General features: G+C 38.9%; 2 protein-coding genes across 9 annotated transcripts in view; one reads left to right on the top strand and one right to left on the bottom strand.

The window, feature by feature from the left end:
• The window catches only part of LOC306902720 (NACHT, LRR and PYD domains-containing protein 9-like), a 31,309-nt gene extending 30,329 nt beyond the window's left edge, over positions 1-980 (top strand). For all 7 annotated transcript variants that reach the window (XM_079471529.1, XM_079471530.1, XM_079471533.1 and 4 more), the window contains one exon: positions 40-980. In XM_079471529.1, coding sequence (XP_079327655.1) covers positions 40-98 — 59 coding nt within the window. In that variant the 3' untranslated portion in view covers positions 99-980. The remainder of the gene's footprint in view (positions 1-39) is intronic.
• On the bottom strand, positions 867-23,253 carry LOC306902721 (uncharacterized protein). Of its 2 annotated transcripts, XM_079471535.1 has the most exons (9): positions 23,144-23,253; positions 21,941-22,252; positions 16,354-16,698; positions 14,068-14,412; positions 12,892-13,005; positions 4,899-5,231; positions 4,473-4,772; positions 4,069-4,377; positions 867-2,015 (listed from the first exon to the last, which is right to left on the bottom strand). In XM_079471535.1, exons 1-9 carry the CDS (start codon positions 23,178-23,180, stop codon positions 1,711-1,713), a joined length of 2,400 nt encoding a protein of 799 aa, XP_079327661.1. In that variant the 5' UTR covers positions 23,181-23,253; the 3' UTR covers positions 867-1,710. The 2 variants fall into 2 exon arrangements, with proteins under 2 accessions (XP_079327661.1, XP_079327662.1); XM_079471536.1 differs by lacking the exon at positions 16,354-16,698 and having other exon boundaries at positions 882-2,015; positions 23,144-23,234.
• Between the last annotated feature and the right edge of the window lie 4,555 nt (positions 23,254-27,808).

The following is a 27,808-nucleotide window of genomic DNA, read 5'->3' as shown; positions in this document are numbered from 1 at the left end:
AATAAATGATCATTTTGTGTTTTTCTCTTGTACTTTCAGTTCAACCAAAGGAGCGAGCTGAAGCTGTTCTGGGCACATATGAAGGGACGGATGTTTAATTATTATACAGTGGCTTGACAAACTCAAAGAAAGTTCCTAAACCTGCTAGAATAAAAATGTGATAGATGTATTAAGTAAGGGATAACGTACAGATTATCACACTGAAGGGGCTTATTTGGCGATAACAGCCGGCTGCTTGTGCATTATCCCTACACATGAGAAAAAAAATGGACATGAAATGTGCATTTCAAATATTTGCTAATAATTAGCTCATTTTTACCGAATGCAGACTTTTCATGAGGAAAAGCTGCTTACTTACGTTTGAAGAAACGATGTTCATTTGTAAATATAATGACATATATGTTATTAAAAGACATATTTATATTTTTCCATAAAAACCTGTCAAGATGATTTGCTGCATCTGGGTTACCGTGTGTTATTAGTTTTCAGAGGTTGTTATCTGGGAATAACAAACCTGCGAATGTCTTGACTAGCCAATCAGAATCAAGCATTTCAACGAGCCGTGTAATAATACTCTTTAATGCACTGCTAGCTGTGGTTTATCCCTTACTTTAAATACTTGCAGTACAAACAAGTCTGAAAATGAGCTTGTAAAAAATAGTCTGATGATCTTGTTTTCAGTGAAGACACTCTTCATCAACATTCTGAGATTATTCCTGAACACTTCTGTTCATTCATTTGTTTGTTATGCTAATGGAGAATGTATTATCACTGAAGCTCTAAAGTATTTAACTTGCCAGTAACTGTATTACTTGAATAAAAAGTCTCATTTAATGAATTGTAATGATATGTTAAGTTGCTAGTTTAGATGTTTTTTTATTCAACTTTATTGTCATATACAAATATAGTGCAACAAAATGTAGTTGTGCAATTAAGCAAGTGCAGGATATACAGTCAATAAATAAAGAATACAATGTTGGAAAAATATATACAGTGGGCATGGCCTATGAAAATATTTTACAGTAGGTGTGTTCTGAGCAATTGACAGTAGATTTGTACTTTGAACAATATATACAGATGACTATGAGCAGATAATCATTAGGGAACAAGCTGTTGGTTGCTAAAGCAAGATAGTCTATTATTTATTTACACAAGTCACATCTGACTTAAGAACACATTTAATACTCAGATCTGATCACAAGACAAACTGTCAGATCTACTTTAGCAGCCTGGTGTATTCTAAGAAAGCCTTTTCTCTTGCAGCATGAGGATAATACATTCCGTGTGTTATGACAACATCATTTATCTTTCTTATAAAACAAATACATTTTTAATTTATATAGTGACAATTCATATGAATTTGTACAATCTCATTCGTAAATTTCTTACATTCTTAAGTACTGCTTTTGATTTGTTGGCGGGTGAGGTTTAGATGCTTGATCCTAGCTTTTTTACTAATCATTTTTTGGCAGGGATGACATTGTACAAATTCATACGAAAACACCATATTGTGAAAGTGTTACGTTTTCTTGTGAGATCAAAATGAAGCTGAAATACAAAGGAAGATATTTGGAAGAATGTCAGTAAGTCAGTATTTCTACCATGGTAGTAAATGGGGTCCAAGAACTGTTTGGTTACTGACATTCTTCAGAATATCTTCATTTGTGTTCATGGGATCAAAGAAATGTATACAGGTGTATACAACTTGAGTTACTCTACCCAGATCCAAACCTGGAATGTTCTGTACGAGGTCTTTCCATCACTGTTGATCTGCTGTAGCGTGTAAAGTCCCATATCTGTCTGTCTGATGCCTCTGATGGTGAGATCTCCAGTCTGAAGATTCATCTCCAGTCTGTCTCTGAATGTCTCATCATCGGTATAGATGATCTCTCTGTCGTGTCCATTTATTCTAGTTACCAGAATGGTTTTATCTTGTGAGATCCACTTGATCTCACTGTCTCTCTGTATTTCACAGTCCGGGTGTAGAGTGACAGATTCTCTCTTGTAAGCAAACACTGAAACACACAGAAAACATCAATCAATGTCAGTAACACATGAAGCTGTGAGGTCTTGTGTTTTAATAACTAATTCATCTTTTTTTATATCCTTTAAGAGACAGTTCACTCAAATCGGCAAAAAAACGAATTTGCCTGTAACAATAAGCAGACAATATTTGTATGTGTATTTAATAGTTACTAGCCCCCCTTTCAACATGATATAGATTGTTAATATCATTAACGCCGTCCGCCGTCAATTGAGTTCAAGCTACTGATCCAGTTTTATGCCTAACTTTCGTTATCCCGCGGTTACACGTGAGGCTGCTTTTTCCGCCAGACAATGCAGTAAGTTCCAGTGACAAACGCTACATTTTCCCTTTTATTTCGTCAGGATATCATCTACAAACAAGCCTCTGGTTCACGCGCATTCGAGAGATGACGGAAGCTGGACATCAACATTAATAGCGTTGTCAATAAGGATATTTCTCTTAAACAAACGCATTGTTTCGCTTCAGAAGACCACGGAGCCGTGTCGAGCAGTTCAATTACATTTTTTTTATTTGTATAGGGGTTTTCACAATGTGCATTGTTCCAAAGCAGCTTCACAGGAGAAAATAAGAAAAACAAAAAAGGTAAAACACAGCACAGTACATGGTGTTTACAGAACAAGCTAAATTACTCTAGTAAATAATATCTAATGTCAGCAGTCTCCTGGTGGTTTATTTGGCATATTTTGCATTAAGTGAATGCTTGGCTGAAAAGATGTGTCTTTAATCTAGGTTTAAATTGGGCGAGTGTGTCTGATCCTCGAATAGTGTCGGGAAGGCTATTCCAGAGTTTAGGTGCTACGTATGAGAAAGCTCGACCCCCATTGGTGGATTTAGTTATTCTAGGTATTATCAAAAGTCCTGAGTTTTGAGATCTTAGAGAGCGTGATGGCTAGTAGTGTGATGGATCTGTTGTGCAGTTCTTTGATTGATGGATGCACTTTTTGAAGCTTACATTTTTTAAAAGCCCCTTCACTCCCATTCTACTGCTGGAAGCAAAATGATACGGGCTATTATAACTCTGACTGGATTATTCTTCAAGAAGAAAGCCGTATTCAGTCAGAATGCCTTGATGGCGAGTAAAATATTTAGATTTGCTAGTAAAGTATCCCTTTAATATTTGAGTTTAAGAGAATTTAAACAAGCATTGGTACTGATAAATATTCATAAATGAATGCTGTGGTGAGTCAATGTTGTCTCTCACAGAACCACTTTCAGCACCATGGAGAGCACCAGCAGAAAGACCAGTGAACTTCAGCACCATGGAGAGCACCACCCGAAAAGACCAGTGAACTTCAGCACCATGGAGAGCAGCACCTGAAAAGACCAGTGAACTTCAGCACCATGGAGAGCACCGCCTGAAAAGACCAGTGCACTTCAGCACCATGGAGAGCACCTCCTGAAAAGACCAGTGCACTTCAGCACCATGGAGAGCACCGCCAGAAAAGACCAGTGCACTTCAGCACCATGGAGAGCACCGCCAGAAAAGACCAGTGAACTTCAGCACCATGGAGAGCACCTCCTGAAAAGACCAGTGCACTTCAGCACCATGGAGAGCACCGCCAGAAAAGACCAGTGAGCTTCCAACAATGGGAGAAACCAGCCATAGAAGAAGATGCGAGTAGACTGAACTCCTCCACTAATTCATCTACTCTGCTTCCATTCCAGACCTAAACGGAGCTTGCAAGAATACTCAAAGAACTTCTAGTTTTTCCCCATACTCTTCCCTGATCTTGTTGGAAATAAAGAATATTACGTTTCTGTTGAACAAACTACTGCCTCTTGTATTGTAACTATGTCAGTGGGTGACAATATGCATGTTATGCACAAAACACCAACCCGAATGTGACAACCAATTCTCTTTAAAAACCATAATCAAGGAAAATATACAAATAAAGAGACGTTTAGTAGTATGATTTCCGTGTTCCCCGTTTTTATGCTGGAGAGTTTACAGTTTGTTTCCAGAGATCGCATCATCTCTCATCCTCATGTCAGATATAAATCAATAAAACAAATGCACTCACCAGATATGACAACCTTGTATTTTCTGTTTTCTCTTCCTCTTCTTCTGCTGTGGATCTTTGCTCTATAATCTCCAGAGAGTTCAGGTGTGATATCTCTGATGGTAAGATCTCCAGTCTGAGGGTTCATCTTCAATCTGTCTCTGAATCTCTCATCAGTCGAGATATTTGAGGGTTCATTCTCTCCAGTGATCTCAGCTATGGGAGTTTCTTCAGGCCCAAACCTCCACTGAATCTCATCATCAGTCTGTATTTGAGTAAAATCCGTGTAAAGAGTGACAGAACCTCCCAAAACGACTGCTTCTCTCCTCTCTTCATTTACAACAGCAGCACATAGAAGAGAAAAACATAAGAACCTCATATACAAAAAACATTATCATCATCACATAAACTTAAGCTTTGCTTACCCTTGACATGAAGGTTCAAATGTACATCATCAAAAGTAGAGAAACCACATGCTCTCAGTTTATAGTCTCCAGTGTGGTCTGTTCTGAGATCTGTGATGGTGAGATCTCCAGTCTGATCATCCAGATTCAGTCGGTCTCTGAATCTCCCACCAAGAACATCATCATATGTAGACAATGTGTCGTTCTTTCTATCGATTTCAGCTATGAGAGTTCCTCCAAACCTCCACTCGATCACATCATCCGACTGTAGTTCAGTAACACCGGTGGATAAAGTGACAGAACCGTGTTCCACTTTACTCACTGTGTCATTCAAAGCAGCACATAGAAGAGAGAAACACAGACAGGTACACAAGATTAACATCAGATTAGTATTAACAAAGACAAATAGAACATACGAGTTATTTCAATAGACCCGGGGCATCTTACCTGTGACAATAACACTTAATTGATGGTATGATGGTCCTCTACTGATGAGGAGCTGAAGGAATGATTTCACTCGACTGCTGCTGCTGATCTTTACTTTATATAGTCCAGCGTCTTCTGTTCTGATGTCTCTGATCATGAGAGATCCAGTCTGATCATCCACCTGCAGTCTGTCCAAGAATCTCTCTTCATCAGTAAAGATCTTGTTGTCCGAACTCAATTTGTATATCACTTGATCTCTAAAGCTCCACTCGATCACATCATCTGACTGGAGTTTAGTAACACCAGACTGAAGAGTGACAGAACTCCAGTTCACAAGTACCGTCTTTTCTTTAACTGTGACAGCAGCACATAGAAGAGAGAAACACAAGAGAGAGAAATGTGAAAATTCTGACAATGTCGATGATCTGGACCTTTACACAGACGTTGTGTAAAGCAAGATTTTGGGTGCGAGTAAACGTGCGAGTAAACGTGCTTCACCTCTCCCCTCTAATACAACACGGAATCAGGTTGTTGTATCACTTAACTTGCACTTCTTTCATATTAGTGTATTTTATTCATAGCATACATTGTTAATTATCACTGTCGTTGCTAACTTATCCTGATATCTCAATAACCTCTCCTGGTTATTTACTTGAAAATCTTAAACCAAAACACTCAGCGCCGTTAGCATAGCACAAGCGTGCTAGCGGACTTTCTGTTTACACTGCTAAATATCATCTCGCCTTCTAGCTGTCTTGTGTGCTAACGGTTTCTCTTTAAAGCGTATATACTAAGAATCACCGAGCAGCCTTGGTAAGTTGGAATTACTCTTCAAACCCGGTGAGTTATGGCTTCTTCTCTTATTGTTGTCACTTGCACCTCATGTCATATGTTTAGCTTAGCCTTCTCTGTCAGCGGTGAGGGCTTTACATGCGATAAATGCAGGGAAATAGCTAGGCTGACAGAGAAGATCACAGTATTAGAGTCTCGCATCCAATCTTTATCTGAGGATAGTAAGAATGTAAGGAGCTTAGAAAACACTTTGGATGCGAGCAATATTAGCGCGCACAGTTCGGTTCCGGTTGAACATCCCCCGCAGCTGGGAAACTTTGTGACTGTGAGACGGTGTAGTCGCAGGTCAAAACATCACTCAAACGTTCCGACTACAGTCTCGAACAGGTTTGCCCCGCTCAGCGACACACCGACTGAGAAACCTGCTGAAAGTGCCCTAGTTATCGGTGATTCTATTGTTCGGAACGTTAACATAGAGGCACCAGCCACCATAGTCAAATGTTTACCGGGAGCCAGAGCGCCTGACATCAAGTCAAATTTAAATGTGCTGGCTAAGGCTAATCGTAAATTCAGTAAGATTGTTATTCACGTCGGCACAAATGATGTTCGACTCCGTCAATCGGAGATCACGAAAGATAATATTAAAGAGGTGTGTGAGCTCGCAAGAACGATGTCAGAAACTGTAATATTCTCTGGCCCCCTCCCCACTTATCGTGGTGATGAGATACATAGCAGAGTATCATCACTAAATGGCTGGTTGTCTGAGTGGTGCCTGCAGAATGATATAGTTTTTATAAATAACTGGAAGAGTTTTGAGGGCAGACCTGACCTGTTGAAAAGAGATGGTCTCCACCCCTCCTGGGCTGGAGCTTCTCTACTCTCTAGAAATATGGCACATAGTCTTAATGCTAAAACTTGACTCACTGGGGCCCAGGTCAGGGAGCAGACTGAATGGCTTAACCAACGGTCTGCTTGCCGTCTCACGTTGCAGAACACACATAATACACAACATGCGATAATACTTTCTCCCAAACATCATAAAATAGAGACTGTGTCTGTCCCCCGGATTAGTAAACATAAAATAAAGCGTAAACATCTCAAAGGTAATTTAGTTAACGTTAAACTAACTAAACATGAACATATTACAGATAATCAACTGTTACGACTCGGATTGCTAAATATTAGATCTCTCTCTAATAAAGCACTTTTTGTTAATGATATGATAACAGATCATAAAATAGACATGCTCTGTCTCACAGAAACATGGCTAAAGCCAGATGATTATATTGCGTTAAATGAGTCTGTCCCCCAAGATTATTATTATAAACACGAGCCTCGCCTAAAAGGCAGAGGGGGAGGTGTTGCTGCACTTTACCGTAACTCTTTTACCATTTCTCAGAAGTCTAATCCTAAATACAATTCTTTTGAAGTCATGGTACTTGATGCATCAATACCTAATACTAAGGACGAAACATCTTTAAAATGTATTCTGGCTATTGTATATAGGCCTCCAGGGCACCACACAGATTTTATTAAAGAATTTGGTGGGTTCTTATCAGAACTAGTACTGTCTGCAGACAGAGTCCTTGTTGCTGGGGACTTTAACATTCATGTAGATAATGATACAGATGCTTTAGGAATGGCTTTTAAAGACACTCTTAACTCCATGGGCGTTAGTCAACATGTGTCAGGACCTACTCACCTTCGTAATCATACTTTAGATTTAATTTTGTCTTACGGTATAAACGTGGTCGATGTTAAAATCCTTCAGCAGAGCGAAGACATCTCAGATCATTATCTGGTATCATGCTTGCTTCAATACCCAATGGTGGCAAATCAAACTCCAAGTTACAAATATTGTAGAACAATAACTTCGACTACAAAAGATGCGTTTCTTGATAATTTGTCTGAATTGTCTCAAATCTCTAGCATGAGTAATAACGTTGAAGATCTTGACTTTACTATTGAAAATATTAATGCCACCTTCTCGGAAACGCTAGACATAGTTGCTCCCCTGCGCTTAAAGAAGATTAAAAATGACAGACCGACACCGTGGAAAAATGAACACACTCAGGCTCTAAAGAAAGCGGCACGAAAAATGGAGCGCAACTTTAAAAAGACTAAATTAGAGGTATTTCGTACTGCCTGGAAGGATAGTACAAAAAAAAATACAGGAAAGCCCTAAAAACGTCTCGATCCGCCTACATTTCATCATTAATAGAAGAAAACCAAAATAACCCTAGGTTTTTATTTGATACAGTGGCTAAATTAACCAAAAATAAATCGTCAGCGACTTCTGATGCTGTATACCAGCATAGCAGTGATGACTTTATGAACTATTTCACAAATAAAATCCAAGATATTCGAGAGAAAATTATAACTATGCAACCAGATGCGAAACCCGCTGAACAAACGACTTACTACAGCACCCCTAAGGAGAAATTATGTTTATTTTCTACTATAGATCACGATGAACTATCGAAAATCATTAGATCATCTAAATCGACTACATGCATGCTAGACCCTATACCTACAAATCTTCTGAAAGAGATGCTCCCAGAAATTATAGATCCTCTACTTAGCATTATTAACTCATCTCTGACATTAGGACATGTGCCTAAAGCATATAAGGTGGCTGTTATAAGGCCTCTTGTCAAAAAACCCCATCTGGACCCTGGAGAACTAGTCAACTATAGACCTATTTCGAATCTACCTTTCTTATCTAAAGTTCTGGAAAAAGTAGTCTCAACTCAAATATGTTCCTTCCTCCAAAGGAATGAGATTAATGAAGATTTCCAGTCTGGATTTAGAGCACATCACAGTACAGAGACTGCTCTGATTAGAGTTACAAATGATCTGTTTATGGCGTCCGACCGAGGTTGTATCTCCTTATTGGTGTTGCTAGATCTTAGTGCTGCATTCGACACCATTGACCACAGCATGCTCCTACATAGACTTGAAAATGATGTCGGTATTAAGGAAATAGCTCTGAAATGGCTTAGATCTTATTTATGCGACCGTTTCCAATATGTAAAAATAAACAATGAGGTATCACGCAAATCGCAAGTCCAGTACGGTGTACCACAGGGCTCAGTACTAGGGCCTATGCTCTTCGCATTATACATGTTACCCCTAGGAGATATAATAAAGCGACACGGAATAAGCTTTCACTGCTATGCTGATGATACGCAACTTTATATTTCCTCGAAGCCTCACGAAACACAGCAATTCCATCGAATAGTGGAATGCATTGTCGATATAAAAAAGTGGATGAGTAGCAATTTTTTATTACTGAACTCGGACAAAACTGAAGTGTTACTTATCGGACCGAAAACCGCCCTACGTAACAACCAAGAATACTGTTTAACTATTGATGGATGTTCCATAAAACCCTCATCTTCAGCTAAGAATCTTGGCTTTATGTTCGATAGTACTCTGTCATTTGAGAACCAGGTCGCCAACACCTGTAAGATTGCGTTTTTCCATCTTAAAAATATATCTAAATTACGTCATATGCTGTCATCATCAGATGCAGAGAAGCTTATACATGCCTTTATGACATCAAGACTAGATTACTGTAATGCACTATTAGGTGGTTGCCCTGCAGGCCTATTACAAAAACTCCAACTGGTCCAAAATGCGGCAGCTCGAGTTCTTACACGTACAAAAAAGTATGAGCATATTAGCCCGGTTCTGTCAACCTTGCACTGGTTACCTATAAAGCATCGCATAAATTTTAAAATCTCGCTTATTACCTACAAAGCCTTGCATGGTTTAGCTCCTCACTACTTGAGAGAACTTCTTACGTATTATAGTCCATCACGTGCACTACGCTCTCAGGCGTCAGGTCAGTTGGTAATACCTAGAATTTCAAAATCAAGTGCAGGCGGCAGATCCTTTTCTTATCTAGCGCCTAAACTTTGGAACAGTCTTCCCTGCAATGTCCGGGAGGCGGACACACTCTGTCAGTTTAAATCTAGACTAAAGACGCATCTTTTTAATCTTGCATACACTAGATTATCATAATGTATGTATTTCAAAGATCTAGGCTGCACTAGTTAGATCAACCGGAACCAGGGACACTTCCAATAACAACTGATGCATTTGTTGCATCAAAGAGTGCAGAACAGTACTCTACTCTCAGCCAGTCCTGTCTCATTGTTCCAAGGTTACAAGAGCGGAGCGGGCAGGGCGCAATCCATTCCTAGACCTGACAAACGCTGGACGAAGGAAGTGACGTCCCTACAAAACTTCAGCCACTATTAGATTATTAATGATAATTTTAAATCTAATTTTTTTTTTATTTTGCCTTGTTGTGCAAGCACTGTTGAGCTTGTGCAGAGGCTGCAGTTTTTGCCAGAGGGGAACTGGAATCCCCTGGTTAGGCCTGGTTTCCCTCCGAGGTTTTTTTTCTCCTCCAATGGAGTTTTGGGTTCCTCGCCACCGTTTGCATACTGTTTTGCACTGTTTTGCCTGGCCGGGGGGGCTGCTAGAATTTGGTAGTCTTATTTAATTAACACTGCATATAGGAATTTATTGTGTGTCTGATATTTGACCTGTGTTTTGAATTCCATAACCTTTTATGTTTTACTTATAGTCATTTTTTCTTGTACAGCTGCTTTGTAACAATGAAAATTGTAAAAAGCGCTATATAAATAAAGCTGACTTGATTTGACTTGACACAGAGTAACACCAAGGTCATAGGTTTGACATGCAGGAATCCAAGATTAGATCAGATTAGATACTAGTTTTAATCTGGATCAAACCTTCAGTTTGTGTTGTTCAAAACTTGTCAGTAGGATTTGGATAACTTTGATCCAAAAAACAGGATTATCCTGATCCCAACAGGGGGTATGATTTCAAGTTGGATTACATGAAGAAAATGTAGTAAAACTTTAAAATTGGTCAAATAATACCTTTGTATCATTAAGTGTATATATTACATTTTACTTTATATATTTATATGTTGTGCTTGATTTGTGTAGCCGTTTTAATAGTGATAAAGTAGACATAGGCTACCAATTCAGCTATTTATTTTAGTATAAATACTAAAAGTAAAAATAAAATCTTGATACATCTTGTTCCCATGAAATAATCCCCCTAACAGATTTCACAAACAAAACTAGTATATTCCATTGTTTTTTACATTCATCACCGTATATAAATTTCAAAGAAACAATCATCAGACATGAGCCTGTCAAAAATAATGTCTAACAATTGCATCCCTAACTAAAGGTCCAGTCAGTCCCTCAGACCGACAGAATGCCAGAGGTTGGTCTGGTTCTTCAACAGGCTCAGGTGCATCATAAACATCATCACAGAGAGGGACATTGCGCCTGGTAGCGATGTTGTGCAGGCGAGTATTATGTTGCATGCTGCCTGTGGTTTCACTCTCAAGTAGTTAAGGCATGCAAAGCGTCTCTTCAGAACTCCATTTAAACGCTCAATTGTACATCTTGTTTTGCATTGAGCTGTGTTGAAGTGTCCTTTGCAGAATAATAATGATGATGCCTATGAATCCCCTCTTAAGCAAGAAACTCAAAGTGCAGAAGCACAGATACTCCTGGCAGAGGAACAAATCAAGCTGACCAAACTACAGCAAACTTTATAAAGCTTTATAAAGCGAAACTTCAGATCCGCCTCCTAAAAGCAGGGCTTTTCTCCGCTGGTCTCTCCTCCTCAGATGAAGAACATTCTTTATGTTGTTAACTATTGGGCATTTAGCAAAGCAGTTTTCAAAATATCCACAATGTATTTGTTAATGTATATTTGTTTTTTATTGTTTGTGGCTCAGATGAGGGGTCATAAAATAAACAACCACTTCCATTCATAACTTATGTTATAATACGTATAATATTTTGTCTCAAAATAAAAACACTTACAGTGACCCCATGTTGGCTCTTCTACCTGCTCTTTACATTGCTGGTAGCCCACATAGTGATACGTTGTCCCATTTAGAGCACTGGTAATCCTGAAAACTGTATATCTGGATCAGGGTGATCCAGTCCAATGTTGCTTTGAAAAACTTGTATAAAAGTAAAACGGATTACCTGATCCTGACTAGGAAAAATGGGATTTACAAATCCGGATTATTTGATTAAATGTTTTAAACAACTGGCCCATTGGGATTATATTAATGGTATGGGTGCAAAACGCAGCAGGCATTAAAGGGGAACAAACATTGTAGTACTTTCTTTGCCTTACTTCAAGTTTGGGTGAATATACAAATAAAATAAAAAATGTAATGAAAAACAAATAAAGAAATAAGCATCCTGAAAATGTACAGGAATTGGCATTAACACGGGTCACTTAACAAACCCACCTTGTTGTGTAATTGATAACAACGACGCCGAGAATCCCTGTAGTTTGTATAAATAACAGCAACATAAATAACTATTGACACAAATGGGTGCTGTTGCATAACTTTACCAACCTCTAGGACGCCAAAATTGCCTCAACAGCCTAGGTCACATGACATGTAAATGATCAGTGGTAAGAGCATTGTGTTAACAACGCAAGGTTGTGTGTTGGATTCCAGGGGATTGCAGATACCAATGTATAAATGTATAGGATAATGCTATGTAAGTCGCTTTGGATAAAAGCGTCTGCCAAATGCCTAAATGTATATCTGTGCTTGCCATGTAACAGAGGAAATCCTGGCGCTGTTTTGACTGCGTTAAACACTTCAAGATGTCTTCGGGAATAACCAGCTTGCTAAAAATACCCTCATATGCGCAGGCATACACCGAGCATGTATAACCCATCACACAGCATTATTTTGAAATCATAAAAGCTGTCCAATCACGATGCGACTACACGTAAACTGTTTGGTCCAATATCTTTAGGTTCCCTGTTAAAATGCCAGTCTGAACGCTAAGCGAACCAGGACTTAATTGTTTTTATTAATTTTTTTGGTCCGGACCAAAACAATCGAACTACAAATATGAACGCACCCTAACTGAACGGTCTATTGAATTGTGTAGATAACAGCAGATCTGTGATTTTAAGCTTTAATTACTTTAATTTAGTTCATTAATAAATAATCATCAAAAACTTAATTTATTACTGCAGCAAAATCAAATAAACCTTTCCAAAGAAAGAAATATGCCAAATCATGTGTGGTTTATGGTAGATTAATAATGCACCCATATTAACTTATTCATATTAATACAATGAATATATTTGTTTTGTAATTACAGTATCAGCTGAAGATGAAACTCACCCGTTCGTTTCTGTTGTTCATAATTAATGCGGCGAAACACAATCACACCAACAGCAATACACAGCAGGACACCAAACACTATTCCAACTACATCTCCTGGAGATAGACCTCGATCTGTTATGAGAGAGAGAGCAACTCATGATCCTGTTAAACACACACACATATTCCTGTCATAACAGTTAAAGACAAACACAAGAAATGTGAAAAACGCATCAAAACTAGTAAGTAATAGTAAACTTTCTGCCATGTTTTTGAGCCTTGATCTTGAAACAGCCTTGTTCTTGCTTGGGTGTGCCAGATGAAAGACCCATGGGCAATTTACACAAGACCATTTCAACAAATACATTTTTTGAGTGTTTTACATGACAACAGCACTCAGTTTTTTGGGGTGAAAAAACGCAACTCTTTGAAAGGGGGTGTCAAAGTGCACGTTTTTGAAAATGATGTTGTAATCGACAACGATGACATCATACGCATTGCATATTACCCGTTCAGAATTACCTATACTATAATGTCGGCCTCCATATCGTGTGTTTCTACTACTGCAACATACTTATTATTTCTCCAGCAAAAAGTGGATTTACTGCACCACTACAACCAATGGAGATATAGTATTTATAAACGCCAACCATAAACACACGTACACGCCGACAAAGTGTATTAAAAGTGCTTTAAGCTTAAAACAGGGAATGCATGTGTGCACAGACACGTTATGTTTCTTTACAGCGCAACAGTGCCATTCACTGTCCTGGCATGCATAATACAGTCAAGTCAGCTTTATTTATATAGCGCTTTTACTATTTTCATTGTTACAAAGCAGCTGCACAAGAAAACATTGACTATAAGCAAAACATAAAAGGTTATGAAAGTCAAAACACAGATCAAATATCAGATACTATAAATTCCTATATGCAGTGTTACTTAAATAAAACTATAAAAGTCTAGCAGCCCCCCGGACAGGCAAACAGTTTGCAAAAGGTGGCGAGGAACCCAAAAGTTGAAGAGAAAAATGGAGAAGAAAAAAACCTAACCAGGGGAATACAGCATTTTTATTCATTTTCCCGGATCTGTATAAATGCAGATCGTTTTGATAACACTGTCGTGTGCGTGAAACTTCAAATTCGCTAAGGATGAACTTTTGAACTGATATAAATATGAGAGAACTGAGATACTCACCCTTGACAGAAACACTGAATGTCTTGAGTAGAGTTTGTTTGTTGTTGTTGCTTCTGATCTCCAGTTGATAAACTCCAGAGTCTGTGATTCTGACGTATGTGATGATTAAAGATCCGGTCTGATCGTCCAGCTTCAGTCTGTCTCTGAATCTCCCCTTATCATAGATTTGGCTCTTATTGTCTTCTTTATCATCTTTAGCTATGAGAAGACCTTCATCTCCAAACCTCCACAGTATCAGATCACCTCTCCGTGTTTTGACATCGATGTGTAGACTGACTGACTCTCCCTCCTTCACTGACACTGACTTCACATCACCTGCACCAGGACTGATAACACTTGCAGCATCTACAAGATGGACCGGGATAAGTGTGAGATCATCTTGCTCTTACTCTTGAATGGGCACATCCACACAAAATTATCAAAAATGACTCAATGTTTATAAGCTCTCCTACTTGTAATTTGCTTTGGATAAAAGCATCTGCCAAATGAATAAATGTAAATATTAGCAATTATCCTTGTAATAGTAGTCTGTTATGTCTTTAGTGCACGTGAACAGTAGGGGAACTAAACACATATGTGTTACAGCATTAGATCCGTGCACTAGCTTTGAATGTTCATCATAAAACAAACACTCAAGGGATCCCTGATCCTGACTGATTCACTTCTGTAACTTCAGTGGTTTTTGTACATCAATACAAAAGGGATGGGACTGAGGATGGAAGGACATCGTATCATTACAAACACCCATTTGCATTAGGGGTGGGGGAACAATTCCATTCTTCAAAGCATACAATGCAGATGACAAAGAAGATTCTGAATTGATTTTCTCAAATGTAAAACAAATAATGTTAAAGTATAATATAGTGGAATGAAAAACATTTGCAGCTACAGAAGAGCATACACGAGCAGAAAGAGAAAAACATCCAGCCCCTAAACTGAAAAATACATCTTGGGATTGTCCTTCTCCATCTCATTTAATTCACAGCCCCACAGCTGAATTCTCAATAAATGAGTAGAAATCGAGTTTTAATGTCACAAATAGCATTTTCCCAAAATGGGTCACTGACTGTTTAGACATAAGAACAAGTCGGAGGTGATGGGTGCACTGCACTAAACAAATAGAGTGATACTGATGAACACAGAGAAAGACATTTGTCAAATCTGTCTGGTTAAACACATTCTCCCAAATATCTTTCTGTGTTCATCAGAACAAAGACACTTATAAAGATTTGGAACAACTCGAAGGCGAGGAAATGACGACAGAATTCAAATGATGATCTTGAAACATTGTTCTTGCTTGGATGTGCCAGATGAAAGATCTAGGGGCCATTTACACAAGACTGTTTCAACTAAAAAAATTAAAAAAAAATCTCATTTGAAAATGATGGTGTAATCGACAACGATGACATCATACGCATTGCATATTACCCGTTCAGAATTACCTATACTATAATGTCGGCCTCTATATCGTGTGTTTCTACTACTGCGACATACTGATTATTTCTCCAGCAAAAAGTAGATTTACTGGACAACTACGACCAATGGAGATATAGTATTTATAAACGCCAACCATAAACACACGTACATGCTGACAAAGTGTATTAAAAGCGCTTTAAGCTTAAAACAAGGAATGCATGTGTGCACAGACACGTTATGTTTCTTTACAGCGCAACAGTGCCATTCACTGTCCTGGCATGCATAATACAGTCAAGTCAGCTTTATTTATATAGCGCTTTTACTATTTTCATTGTTACAAAGCAGCTGCACAAGAAAACATCGACTATAAGCAAAACATATAATGTTATAAAAGTCAAAACACAGATCAAATATCAGATACTATAAATTCCTATATGCAGTGTTACTTAAATAAAACTATAAAATTCTAGCAGCCCCCCGGACAGGCAAACCAGTTTGCAAAAGGTGGCGAGGAACCCAAAACTCCATTGGAGGAGAAAAAAACCTCAGAGGGAAACCAGGCCTAACCAGGGTAATACAGCATTTTTATTCATTTTCCCGGATCCGTATAAATGCAGATCGTTTTGATAACATTGTCGTGTGCGTGAAACTTTTCAAAATTGCAAAAGATGAACTTTTGAACTGATATAAATTTACATTTATGAATTTGGCAGACGCTTTTATCCAATACATTTATACACAGGTATCTGTAATCCCCTGGGATTGAACTCACAACCTTGCGTTGTTAACCCATGCCGTTACCACTGAGATACAGGAAAGCTGAGTAGAACTCAGTTCTCAACATAAATATGAGAGAACTGAGATACTCACCCTTGACAGAAACACTGAATGGCTTGTATAGGGTTAGTTTGTTGCTGTTGCTGCTGATCTCCAGTTGATAAACTCCAGAGTCTGTGACTCTGACGTCTATGATGATTAAAGATGCGATTTGAGGATCCAGCTTCAGTCTGCCTCTGAATCTCCCATCATCATATATTGAGATCTTATTGTCTTCTTTATCATCTTTAGCTATGAGAAGACCTTCATCTCCATACCTCCACAGTATCAGATCACCTCTCCGTGTTTTGACATCGATGTGTAGACTGACTGAATCTCCCTCCTTCACTGACACTGACTTCACATCACCTGAACCAGGACTGATAACACTTGCAGCATCTACAAGATGGACCGGGATAAGTGTGAGATCATCTTGCTCTTACTCTTGAATGGGCACATCCACACAAAATTTTCAAAAAACACCAAATGTTTATAAGCTCTCCTACTTGTAATTTGCTTTGGATAAAAGCATCTGCCAAATGAATAAATGTAAATATTAGCAATTATCCTTGTAATAGTAGTCTGTTATGTCTTGAGTGCACGTGAACAGTAGGGGAACTAAACACATATGTGTTACAGCATTAGATCCATGCACTAGCTTTGAATGTTCATCATACAACATAAAACAAACACTCAAGGGATCCCTGCTCCTGACTGATTCACTTTTGTAACTTCAGTGGTTTTTGTACATCAAAACAAAAGGGATGGGACACAACATGTAAACATTCATAGTGCAGGGTGGAAAAAGTATGTGAAACCCTAGGCTAATGACTTCTCCAAGAGCTAATTGGAGCCAGGAGTCAGCCAACCTGGGGTCCAATCAATGTGATGAGATTGGATGTGTTGATTAAAGCTGCCCTGTCTAATAAAAAAACACACCAGTTTTGAGTTTGCTGTTCTGAAGAAGCATTGTCTGATGTGAACCATGCCTCGCACAAAAGAGCTCTCAGAAGACCTACGATCAAGAATTGCTGTGGCATGACCTCAAGAGAGCGATTCACACCAGACATCCCAAGAATATTGCTGAACTGAAACACTTTTGTAAAGAGGAATCCAATCCAATCCAATCCAACTTTATTTGATTGAGCGCTTTACACAGCCAAAGCTGACCAAAGTGCTGTACAGAAATTAAGACATTATATTTAAAAAGCTAGAAGCTTGCACAATTTGCACAGTTACACATATAATACAACGATAAAAAACATTTATAAAACAGAGAACAAGAAATATATACTGGAGTATATAAAAATCAACATCTTACTAGGTATTAAAAGCCACATTGTAAAGATGGGTTTTAAGACGGGACTTAAAAACAGGCAACGAAGAGCCTGCTTTACATGAAGAGGCAGATCGTTCCATAATTTAGGAGCCGACACAGCAAAGGCACGGTCCCCTCTGAGCTTCCGCTTAGTTTTAGGCACACTCAGGAGGAGCTGATCCTCAGATCTGAGAGAGCGGCTGGGTATATAAGGGCATAGTAGCTCTGAGAGGTAGGGCGGGGCAAGACCATTAAGAGCTTTAAAAGCAAATAAAATAATAATTTTAAAATTAATCCTATATTGAATGGGCAGCCAGTGAAGTGCAGCTAATATGGGGGAAATGTGCTCATGCTTACGTGTGCTAGTTAAAAGACGTGCAGCAGTATTCTGTACCAACTGGAGACGGGCGATAGAGGACCCACTTACCCCCACATACAGTGCATAACAGTAATCCAGTCTAGTGGTAACAAAGGCATGGAATATCATTTCAAAATGCTGCCTTGATAGTATTGGCTTTATTTTTGCCAGCTGCCTCATGTGGAAGTCTACTTTAACTCCTAGGTTTTTTATGCTAGGTTTAATGTACTGGCCAAAGGAACCCAAATCTACAGGGACCCCCCAGGAGTGTTACCAAAAACCATTACTTCTGTTTTTTCATCATTGAAATTTAAAAAGTTCAAAGCCATCCAAGCCTTTATGTCCTCAAGACACTTAAGTAGTAAATTGGCAGAGTATGAATCTTTCCTTTTCAGTGGTATATAAATCTGACTGTCATCTGCATAACAGAGGAAGGAAATGCCATGCTTCCTAAGTATGGAACCAAGTGGGATCAGTTAGAGAGAGAAAAGAAGAGGGCCAAGTACTGAGCCCTGTGGAACCCCACACATAAGAGGAGCCGAGGAGGATACACAGCCAGCAAGGCTGACACAGAAAGTTCGATCAGCCAAGTACGACCTGAACCTCTCAAGTGCTATGCTCCCAATGCCCACCCACTGCTTCAAACGTGAGATCAGTATCTCATGATCCACCGTGTCAAATGCAGCGGTTAAATCTAAAAGCACAAGGATAACACAGTCACCAGAGTCAGTAGCTAAAAGATATCATTAAAAACTCTTAAAAGAGCTGATTCCGTGCTGTGCAGGGTTTTAAACCCAGATTGAAAAACCTCGAAAATATTGTGACCTTCCAAAAAGGCTATTAATTGATTGTGCACAATCTTCTCCAGGATTTTTGCAAGGAAAGGCAGTTTAGAAATAGGCCTGAAATTAGCAAGTACAGATGGATCTAAAGCAGGTTTTTTAATCAGAGGTTGTACTACTGCATGTTTAAAATTTCCCGGGACCACACCTGAGGATAGACTGCAATTTACGACTGCAATAACAGATGGTCCTATAGTGGGGAAAACCTCTTTAAATAATCGGGGAGGGACAGTATCCTTTATAGAACCTGAGGGCTTCAATTGATCAACAATGTTCTGTAAATGGGAAAGGGTCACAGGCTCAAATTGATCAAAAACAGCAGAGCAGGAGGCAGGGATTGAGGAATCATAAACTGGAAATGAGATTTGAGCCCTAATAGAAATTACTTTATCAATAAAAAAGTGAAGGAAATTTTCACACACAGCAGTGGTTACCTCCATACAGGCGGTCTGCGGTGCATTTAAAAGTGAGTCAATAGTTTTAAACAAAACGCGAGGTTTGTGACAATTTGACAGGATAATATCTGAGAAATGTTTACTTTTAGCATCTTTCACAGTTTTCTGATAAAGCTGCCAGCCTTCCCTTAACATTTGCAAAGACACCTGCAGTTTGTCCTTCTTCCACTTTCGCTCAGCTCTACGGCACTCACGTCTGACCACACGGGTTGTATCATTTAGCCAGGGCTCAGATTAAATTTTTGGCTGCCTAAGTTTTAATGGAGCCACAGTGTCTAAAGCAGTTTGGCAGGTGGAGTGAAACCATGAGCTAAGTTTCTCTGTAGTGTACACAGAATCTGGGATGATGGAGTCCTTACTGAAAGCATCCGAGAACCGAGCAGCAGTGGAAGGGTTAATAATACGACAGCATCGAGCCACATCACTAGGTTTAACTATATTACAGACCAAAGCAACCTCAAATAAAACAGGCATATGGTCAGAAAACACAGCATCACATATCTCCAGATTCGAAATGGGCAAACCAAATGATAGGACAAGATCAAGTGTGTGTCCATGTTCTTGTGTGGGTCCCGACACAGATTGCACAAGATTAAATGAATCTATGAGATTTAAAAAATCCTTTGCCATTGGCTTGTCAGGACAACACACATGGACATTAAAATCCCCAACAATAAGAACACGATCATATTTAGGCATGATTTGAGCCAGAAAATCTGAAAAATCATCTAAAAAATCCTTATTGTATTTAGGAGGGCGATAGACCACAGCACACAACACTGTGCTAGAGCGACCGCACTAGGGCTGTAGTCAACCAAAGAAATGCTTAGTCGACCAAAGTCCTGTCCTGCGCAGCGATCAGTCGACTAAAAAAAAAAAAAAAAAAAAAAAAAAAAAAAAAAACGCGATGTTCCACAGTCTTGTCATCTTGTTTTGTAAAATGCAGCCAGACAAAAGATTTAGATTTCTTGGACATTTTGTCCACTAAAGCCAAAACAACTAGCGTTCTAACTGAATGAATACAGCAAAACTACCTATATTCCTTACTGAGCGTGAAGCAGCAGTGCAGCTATGCAGCCATGCAGCCACACGTGGTTCCCGAGTGTTCAACGTGGTGCACTAAACTGTGGCGCTGTTACAAAATAGCCGAAAGTAAAAAAAAAAAAAAAAAAAAAAAAAAAAAAAATAGGCAACTGGTCGACCAATGAGAATGTCAGTCGACCAAGACGGCATCGACCGATTAGTCGACTAAACGACTAAAGTTGACAGCCCTAGACCGCACTCAAATAAACTCAGTTCAAAGCTGGTGAAAGAGGATGATAACAATAACTGCTTACATTTATAATGTTTATTATAGACAATCGCTGTTCCTCCTCCTCGACCCGACATCCGCGGGGAGTTAAAGTAGCAGCAATCACTAGGTAGAAGTTCAGTAAAAGCGCTGGACTCACCAACACTCAGCCATGTCTCAGTCACACAGAGGATATCCAATTCACGAGCCATAAAAAGTCCTTTATGATAAAAGTCTTGTTTGCTAGCGATCTAGCATTTACCAGGCCGATCCTGCCAGGAACCGGCGCGACCGTGGCGTTGACTGTCCGGGGAACCCGACACAGGAGCTGCAGGTTGCGGTGATTCGGTGAAAAGGCTGTAACACCTTTTTTGTGCCGACGACAGGTATCTGCCAGGCGTCGACAGGGTCCAACGAGCGTCGACGAACAACGAGGTTAGGTACGACCCAAGTCTCAGTCCAAAAAGGCGTAGAAGCCTCACACAGAGTCCGTAAATTACCCAGATTTACCCCGTGCCTGTGAGGCCGAGTAGAGCAAGGGCCGCGGGGCTGGAACACCTCATCCGTGCCAACGACAGGTATCCGCCAGGCACCATGCACGACCCCAATCTCGGTCCGATCAGGCGTAGACGAACATGCAAGACGGGACTTCAACCATCCATCTGGCCGCTGCGTTTACCCCGGCCGCGGAGGCGCTTACGGCGCGAAGGTGAAAACGGGGCACAGCAAAATTGTGCAGGGACCCTCACCAGAAACGGGGGCAAAGATTCATGTCCACCCTCATCCCATGTTACTACATCTTCGACGAAAAATAAAAGATCCTGCATTGTTTGGCGATCATATACTAGTAGAGCATCGACATCAAGAGCAATGAGAGAAAGAAATAGCACAAACACAAACAGCACAGACAGTGACAGACGGCAAGCCACACATACTGGCGCCATCATGCCATTTTGGACCATTTGGAATGGTCCAAAATTTCTCCTGACCGTTGTGCAGGTCTGATCTGCAACTATAGGAAACGTTTGGTTGAGGTTATTGCTGCCAAAGGAGGGTCAACCAGTTATTAAACCCAAAGGTTCACATACTTTTTCCACCCTGCACTATGAATGTTTACATGTTGTGTTCAATAAAAACATGAAAGTGTATAATGTTTGTGCGGTATTAGTTTAAGCAGACTGTGTTTCTCTATTGTTGTGACTTAGATGAAGATCAGAACACATTTTATGACCAATTTATGAAGAAATCTGACCCCTTGCACATGACGACAAGATCACACATATGCAAATGAGATCATTGAGAAGCTAATTTGTAAAGCAAAATCAATCTTCAAAGCAATTACTTTAAATCAATTCATTTTCATTGTGCTTACAGTACCTGTGACAGTAACTCTGAATATCTTGTATATTGTGTTAGTTCTGCTGATCTGCACTTCATAGACTCCAGAGTGTTTGATTCTCATGTTTGTGATGGTGAGGTCTCCAGTCTGGCTGTCTATCTGCAGTCTGTCTTTGAATGGACCGTTATATCTTATATAGTTGTTAACAATATCAATTAAAAGATCCCTTGATTCGCCTTCTCCAAATCTCCACCGTATCACATCATCTGTCTGTATATCAGTGAGATCAGTGTGTAGAGTAATAGAATGTCCCTCCATCACTGTGATCTTCACTTCATCACCAAACACACCTGAACAACACAAATACAAACAGTAGTTCAGACATTAAATCTGTTAGTGCACACATCCCATCATCAAGTCTTATCACATATATACTAAATTCGCATACAGTGCCCACCACTATTATTGGCACGCTTGGTAAATATGAGCAAAGGAGGCTGTAAAAAATATTCTGCATTGGCTCTCGTTTGATCTTTAATTAAATATCTTATCTTTTAACTTTAATTTGTTGTGGGGTTCACAGTGGCTATTTTATACAGGCCTATCCGACCTACAGTGTGTGCTAGAAAACAGTAGATGTGGAGCAACATGTTTTGAATAGATAACCCAAAATTGAAACTAAAGAAAAATCTGCTGCATCCATTATTAGTATATATATTTACCTTAATGAAGGTAATCTTGTGTGAATGCAGAATAAGACAGGGAGGTTTTAATATTGCATATGTTTCTGTGTTCAGTCACTTGACCTGCTGAAGTTTAATCTATTTGTCTGTATGAGAGGATGTTCATCAGCATGAAAGACCTCAGTGAACACACAACAGTTTCAGCAGCTTTTTATACATTTATATTAACAATGAGCCTTATTAATAAAATCGTGTTTCAATGAGCGTGGACATGTGTTTTGCTTTGGTACCAACCCTGTCATTTAACTGGTATTGGTACCGGACACTGAAATGTAAACTTCGTTTCGTTGACTTGCACTTGTACATGTGTAAAGACAATAATCATAAAGTTGAATCTTATTTATTCAGTAAAGTATCATCATGAATGAGGCCTCGACCAGTGCAAATATATTTCACAACAAATCTCCTGGACATCTTCACTGGGACGCTGTAGTAATGTATGACGTCAGTTTCTACACACACTTGATCGGGTTAAAGTGATTTAAACCAGTCACTTACCGCACACGAGAAACAGATAAATGATAAAGATCTTCATGTTAAATGATTTCAGAGGAAGCGTGTGTGTATAGTTTTCTTACTTTTCTTTAATGTTTTATTTCCGGTTGACAAACAACACAGTGATGTATTACCGCCACCTACTGGTATGGAGTGTGAATCAGAATGACTTTTTTTCTTATTTCCTCTTCCACAAATTAGTTATTCTTAGATATTGAAATATAAACCTATAACATTCATTTACAGAATTGTTTTGTCAAATATCTCCTAATATAAATTGCATTTAGATTTTTTTCTAGATTTTTCCTTTGGATCCTTCTTTCAGACTCATATTTCTGACAGTATAACATGTTCCACCGTTTCTTCTTGCCCACAAAACCCGTTTTATAAAATGTGCTGTTTATTCTTGTATGTCCGAATCTCTTCCTTGATATTATTATCTCTTCTCTTCTATTTTTTCTCTCCCTCTTTCCTTTGTCAAACCACCTTCCTTTCTTCTCCATCTCTCATTGTTTTTGCCACCTTACCTTCAACCTTTCCTTAACAATACTCTTGATTTCATTCTTACTAATACTAACACTTATATTAATATCATTTTTTTATGGCTTCTTTTGCTGCCTTGTTTGCAATTTAATTTCCTGCGCAGGTACCCATACAAATATCACTGTACATCCCATCATTTTAATTCTGTATAATGTTTGCCGTCTTTTTATTAAAAAATGTCTGGTCTACTTTCTGAATGACTGTATTGTAAGCTGGTCAATGATGAACTTGAGTCTGAACAAACAACTGAAAACAACGTCACCTATTGGACTGTAGTGTGAACTTTGATATTGCATGGAGGAAAGCTGTGTTTCCGTATAAAAAGCATGAATTCATTTGCGTTTATTTGTTTTCGAATCCCAAATAGTAACATATCATTATGTTTCTTTTTTATTGGTTTAAACACTGATAAATGATATAACACAGATACAAAATCAAGTATCAGGAAAATTAGCTGAGTTTTTGTCAAGCTATGTCTAGTTTCACCGTTTCTGTTCTCTAACTCCTCAGAGAGATATGAGTCATAAGATGATGCTCTTCAGAAGCAGCAAGTGAGAGACTTGAGGACTGTGTGGTTAACTCCTCCCTTGAATGCAATCTGCAGTCATACCTGACAGTAAAGGGGTCTATTAGTTATCAAAATGTCAGAATCCGATCTGTTGTTCGGTTTTTTATTGTTTGTTATCAAAGCTTTTTCAGAATGTCACATCTGGTTCTTCTGTTTGTGTTTGTGGAGTCTGTTTGGTAAGTTGTTTTAATTTCTTCACTTCATTTTAGTGCAGAATAACTCACGAATCAGACAACATTACACTGATCCGTGAGCCTGTTCATTCATTAACCAAACCAACAATATGAGATTAGAATACCTGTTGTTATTTAATACAAGTTTGTGTAGTTTGTCAAGACACGTTGCGCAGATGATCACCGACTGATCAGACTTAACAGAAGAGTTGTTTTGTATTTTTCAGGTGTGTTTGGTTGTGTCTCTGTGTCGGGGACTGAAGGAGATTGTGTTACTTTGTTTGTTAATCTGACTGAAACACAGATGAAGAATGGAATCTCCTGGAAGTTTGGAGCTCAAGAAAGTCTCATCGCTGAAATCAAGCGTGGACACATCACTATATCTGATGATAAACCTGATAAAAGATTCAAAAACAAACTAATACTAAACAAACTTACTGGAGATCTGACCATCACAAACACCAGTATCTCACACACTGGACTTTATCAAGTGACCAACATCAAGACAAACCAACAACTCACAACAGTTACTCTTACCGTCTATGGTGAGTAAGATAAATGTTTTATATATTAATATGACATATATTCACATTTTCATGTTTCTAATCAACTTCTTACAACCTGTTTCTTGCATAAATCTTTATCACACATTGTTGATTATATTTACTGTATGTTTTAATAATGGAATTTGTCTATTTTATTCTTCATTATTTTCCAGCTCGTCTGCCTGTTCCTGTTATCTCAAGAGTCTCACCATTATCACGAAGCTCACATTGTACAGTGTTGTGTTCAGTACTGAATGTGTCACATGATGTGAGTCTCTCCTGGTACAAAGGAAAGAGTTTATTGTCCAGCATCAGTGTGTCTGAACGCAGTGACATCAGCAGCATCTCTCTTCATCTGGAGTGTCTGGATGATTCTTACAGTTGTGTAGTGAACAATCCCGTCAGCAAACAGACTCAACATCTCAACACTGATGACTGTCACAAGTGTTCAGGTGTGCACATTTATTATTATTAATGTTAACTTACTAATGTGAGATTAAACATACAGATTGAACTACAGTAATGTCTGTTATTATTTATTACAGGTCTCTCGGTCAGTAGTATAGTTCTTCTCCTGTGTGCTGTGGTTGGATCTCTGATGATTGTTGCTGCACTTCTGATCTTCTGCATCTACAGGAAACGCACTCTTTTTCTACAGGAAAGAGATCAACATGGTGTGTGGAAACTACATCTGACCCATGTGCATAAGTAATATTGTTTCGTAAAGACACTGTGCTTAATGTAGAATCTTTGTATTAATACATCACTGTTTTTGCAACAGTTCACACCAGCGAGCAGGAGATCACATACGCAGCGCCAACATTCTGTAAAAGAGAGACGCATGAACCGGTGAGATCATTCATGTGTGTGTTGTGTGTCTTAATTCTGCATTTTCACTATTCTGTCATTATCACACGGGGAATACTTGATTCTGATTGGCCAGTAGTGACATACATTAATCCTACTAATTGTTTTTGTAGTACCTTATTGCTTTTATAAAATGGTTGCCACACAACACAAATATTAAAGCAGAAAAATATGAATCAAGGCAACTTCATGAAGTAATGTTTCGCAAGGCAAGGCAAGGCAAGGCAAGTTTATTTGTATAGCACATTTCATACACAATGGCAATTCAAAGTGCTTTACATAGAAGAAATTAAAAAATATCCATTTGATAAAACAGTTAAGAAATAAGAAAAATAAAAGTAACCAGTTAAGAATAAAAAAAAAAATAACATAGTTTAGAAGAAATAAGAAAAATAAAAATTAACCAGTTAAGAATAAAAATGAAATAAAATATAGTTTAGAATAGATAATCAATAAAATAAAGTACATCACAAACAGTCGGACGGTCAGAGGCACAGTGGCACATTAATCAAATGCAAAGTTAAACAGATGTGTTTTGAGTCTGGATTTGAATGTGACTACTGTGGGAGCACATCTGATCTCTTCTGGAAGCTGGTTCCAGCTGCGGCTCGCATAATAGCTAAATGCAGACTCTCCTTGCTTGGAGAGAACCCTTGGTATTTCTAGCTGATGCGATCCTAATGACCTGAGTGTTCTTCTGGGTCTGTATTCAATGAGCATGTCTGCAATGTATTGAGGTCCTAGGCCATTGAACGATTTATATACCAGTAATAAAACTTTAAAATCTATCCTATATGTAACTGGTAGCCAGTTTAAAGACCTGAGGACTGGTGTGATATGATCATATTTTCTGGTTCTGCTCAGAATCCTTGCCGCAGCGTTCTGTATGAGCTGCATCTGTCTTATGGTCTTTTTGGGGAGGCCAGTAAGGAGTCCATTACAATAATCCACTCTGCTGGTGATGAAAGCATGCACTAGTTTCTCTAAGTCTTGACTAGAAACAAAGCATCTAATTCTTGCAATATTTTTCAGATGATAGTATGCTGATTTAGTTATTGCTTTGACATGACTACTGAAGCTAAGGTCTGACTCTAGAGACACACCGAGATTCCTGACTTGATTTTTTGTTGTTTGACCTTTAGAGTGAAGGTACGCGTTCACCTTGAGAACTTCATCTTTATTTCCAAACGCAATGACTTCAGTTTTGTCTTTGTTTAACTGAAGAAAGTTTTGGGACATCCAACTATTTTTTTCATCTATGCATTTGAGCAGGGAGTCAATGGGGCTGTAATCGTTAGGCGATAGGGCTAAGTATATCTGTGTGTCGTCTGCATAGCTGTGGTAAGCAATTTGGTTATTTCTCATTATTTGGCTCATTGGGAGCATGTACAGGTTTAATGGGAGAGGCGCAAGAATTGAGCCTTGGGGGACTCCGCATGTCATGGATGTCCACTCAGACTTATGGTCACCTATACTCACATAATAACCTCTTGCTTCTAGGTATGACCTGAACCATTTTAGGATTATCCCAGAAAGCCCCACCCAGTTTTCCAGCCTGTCTATAAGTATGTTGTGATCGATCGTGTCAAATGCAGCACTGAGGTCGAGTAGGACCAGCACGGATAATTTGCCTGAATCAGTACTTAAGCGAATGTCGTTTACTATCTTAATGAGCGCTGTCTCTGTGCTGTGATGTGGGCGGAACCCAGATTGAAAATTGTCAAAGTATCCGTTTGAGCTTAAGAATTTGTTCAGCTGGTTGAAGAAAACTTTTTCAATGATCTTACCTATGAAGGGAAGATTTGAGATCGGTCTATAGTTGTTTAATATGGTCTTATCCAGATTGCTCTTCTTCAGGAGGGGTTTGACAACAGCAGTTTTCAGGGAGTTTGGGAAACTTCCAGAGAGAAGTGAGGCATTTACCACATCTAGGAGATCTGCTTCCAAACAGTTTAAATGTTTTGTTTACGTT

This window comes from Barbatula barbatula (assembly GCF_947034865.1).
Source record: "Barbatula barbatula genome assembly, chromosome: 13".
NCBI lineage: Eukaryota > Metazoa > Chordata > Actinopteri > Cypriniformes > Nemacheilidae > Barbatula > Barbatula barbatula.
This window is presented reverse-complemented; position numbering and strand designations above follow the sequence as displayed.

What these genes read in the sequence shown, in the direction of transcription:
- LOC306902721 (XM_079471535.1), bottom strand. Translation starts at nt 23,180, where the DNA reads ATGAAGATCTTTATCATTTATCTGTTTCTCGTGTGCG. An exon ending in TTATCTGTTTCTCGTGTGCG is followed by an intron (nt 22,253 to 23,143) that starts GTAAGTGACTGG and finishes TGTGTTGTTCAG; the next exon opens with GTGTGTTTGGTGATGAAGTG. An exon ending in ATACAAGGTTGTCATATCTG is followed by an intron (nt 2,016 to 4,068) that starts GTGAGTGCATTT and finishes TGTGTGTTTCAG; the next exon opens with TGTTTGCTTACAAGAGAGAA.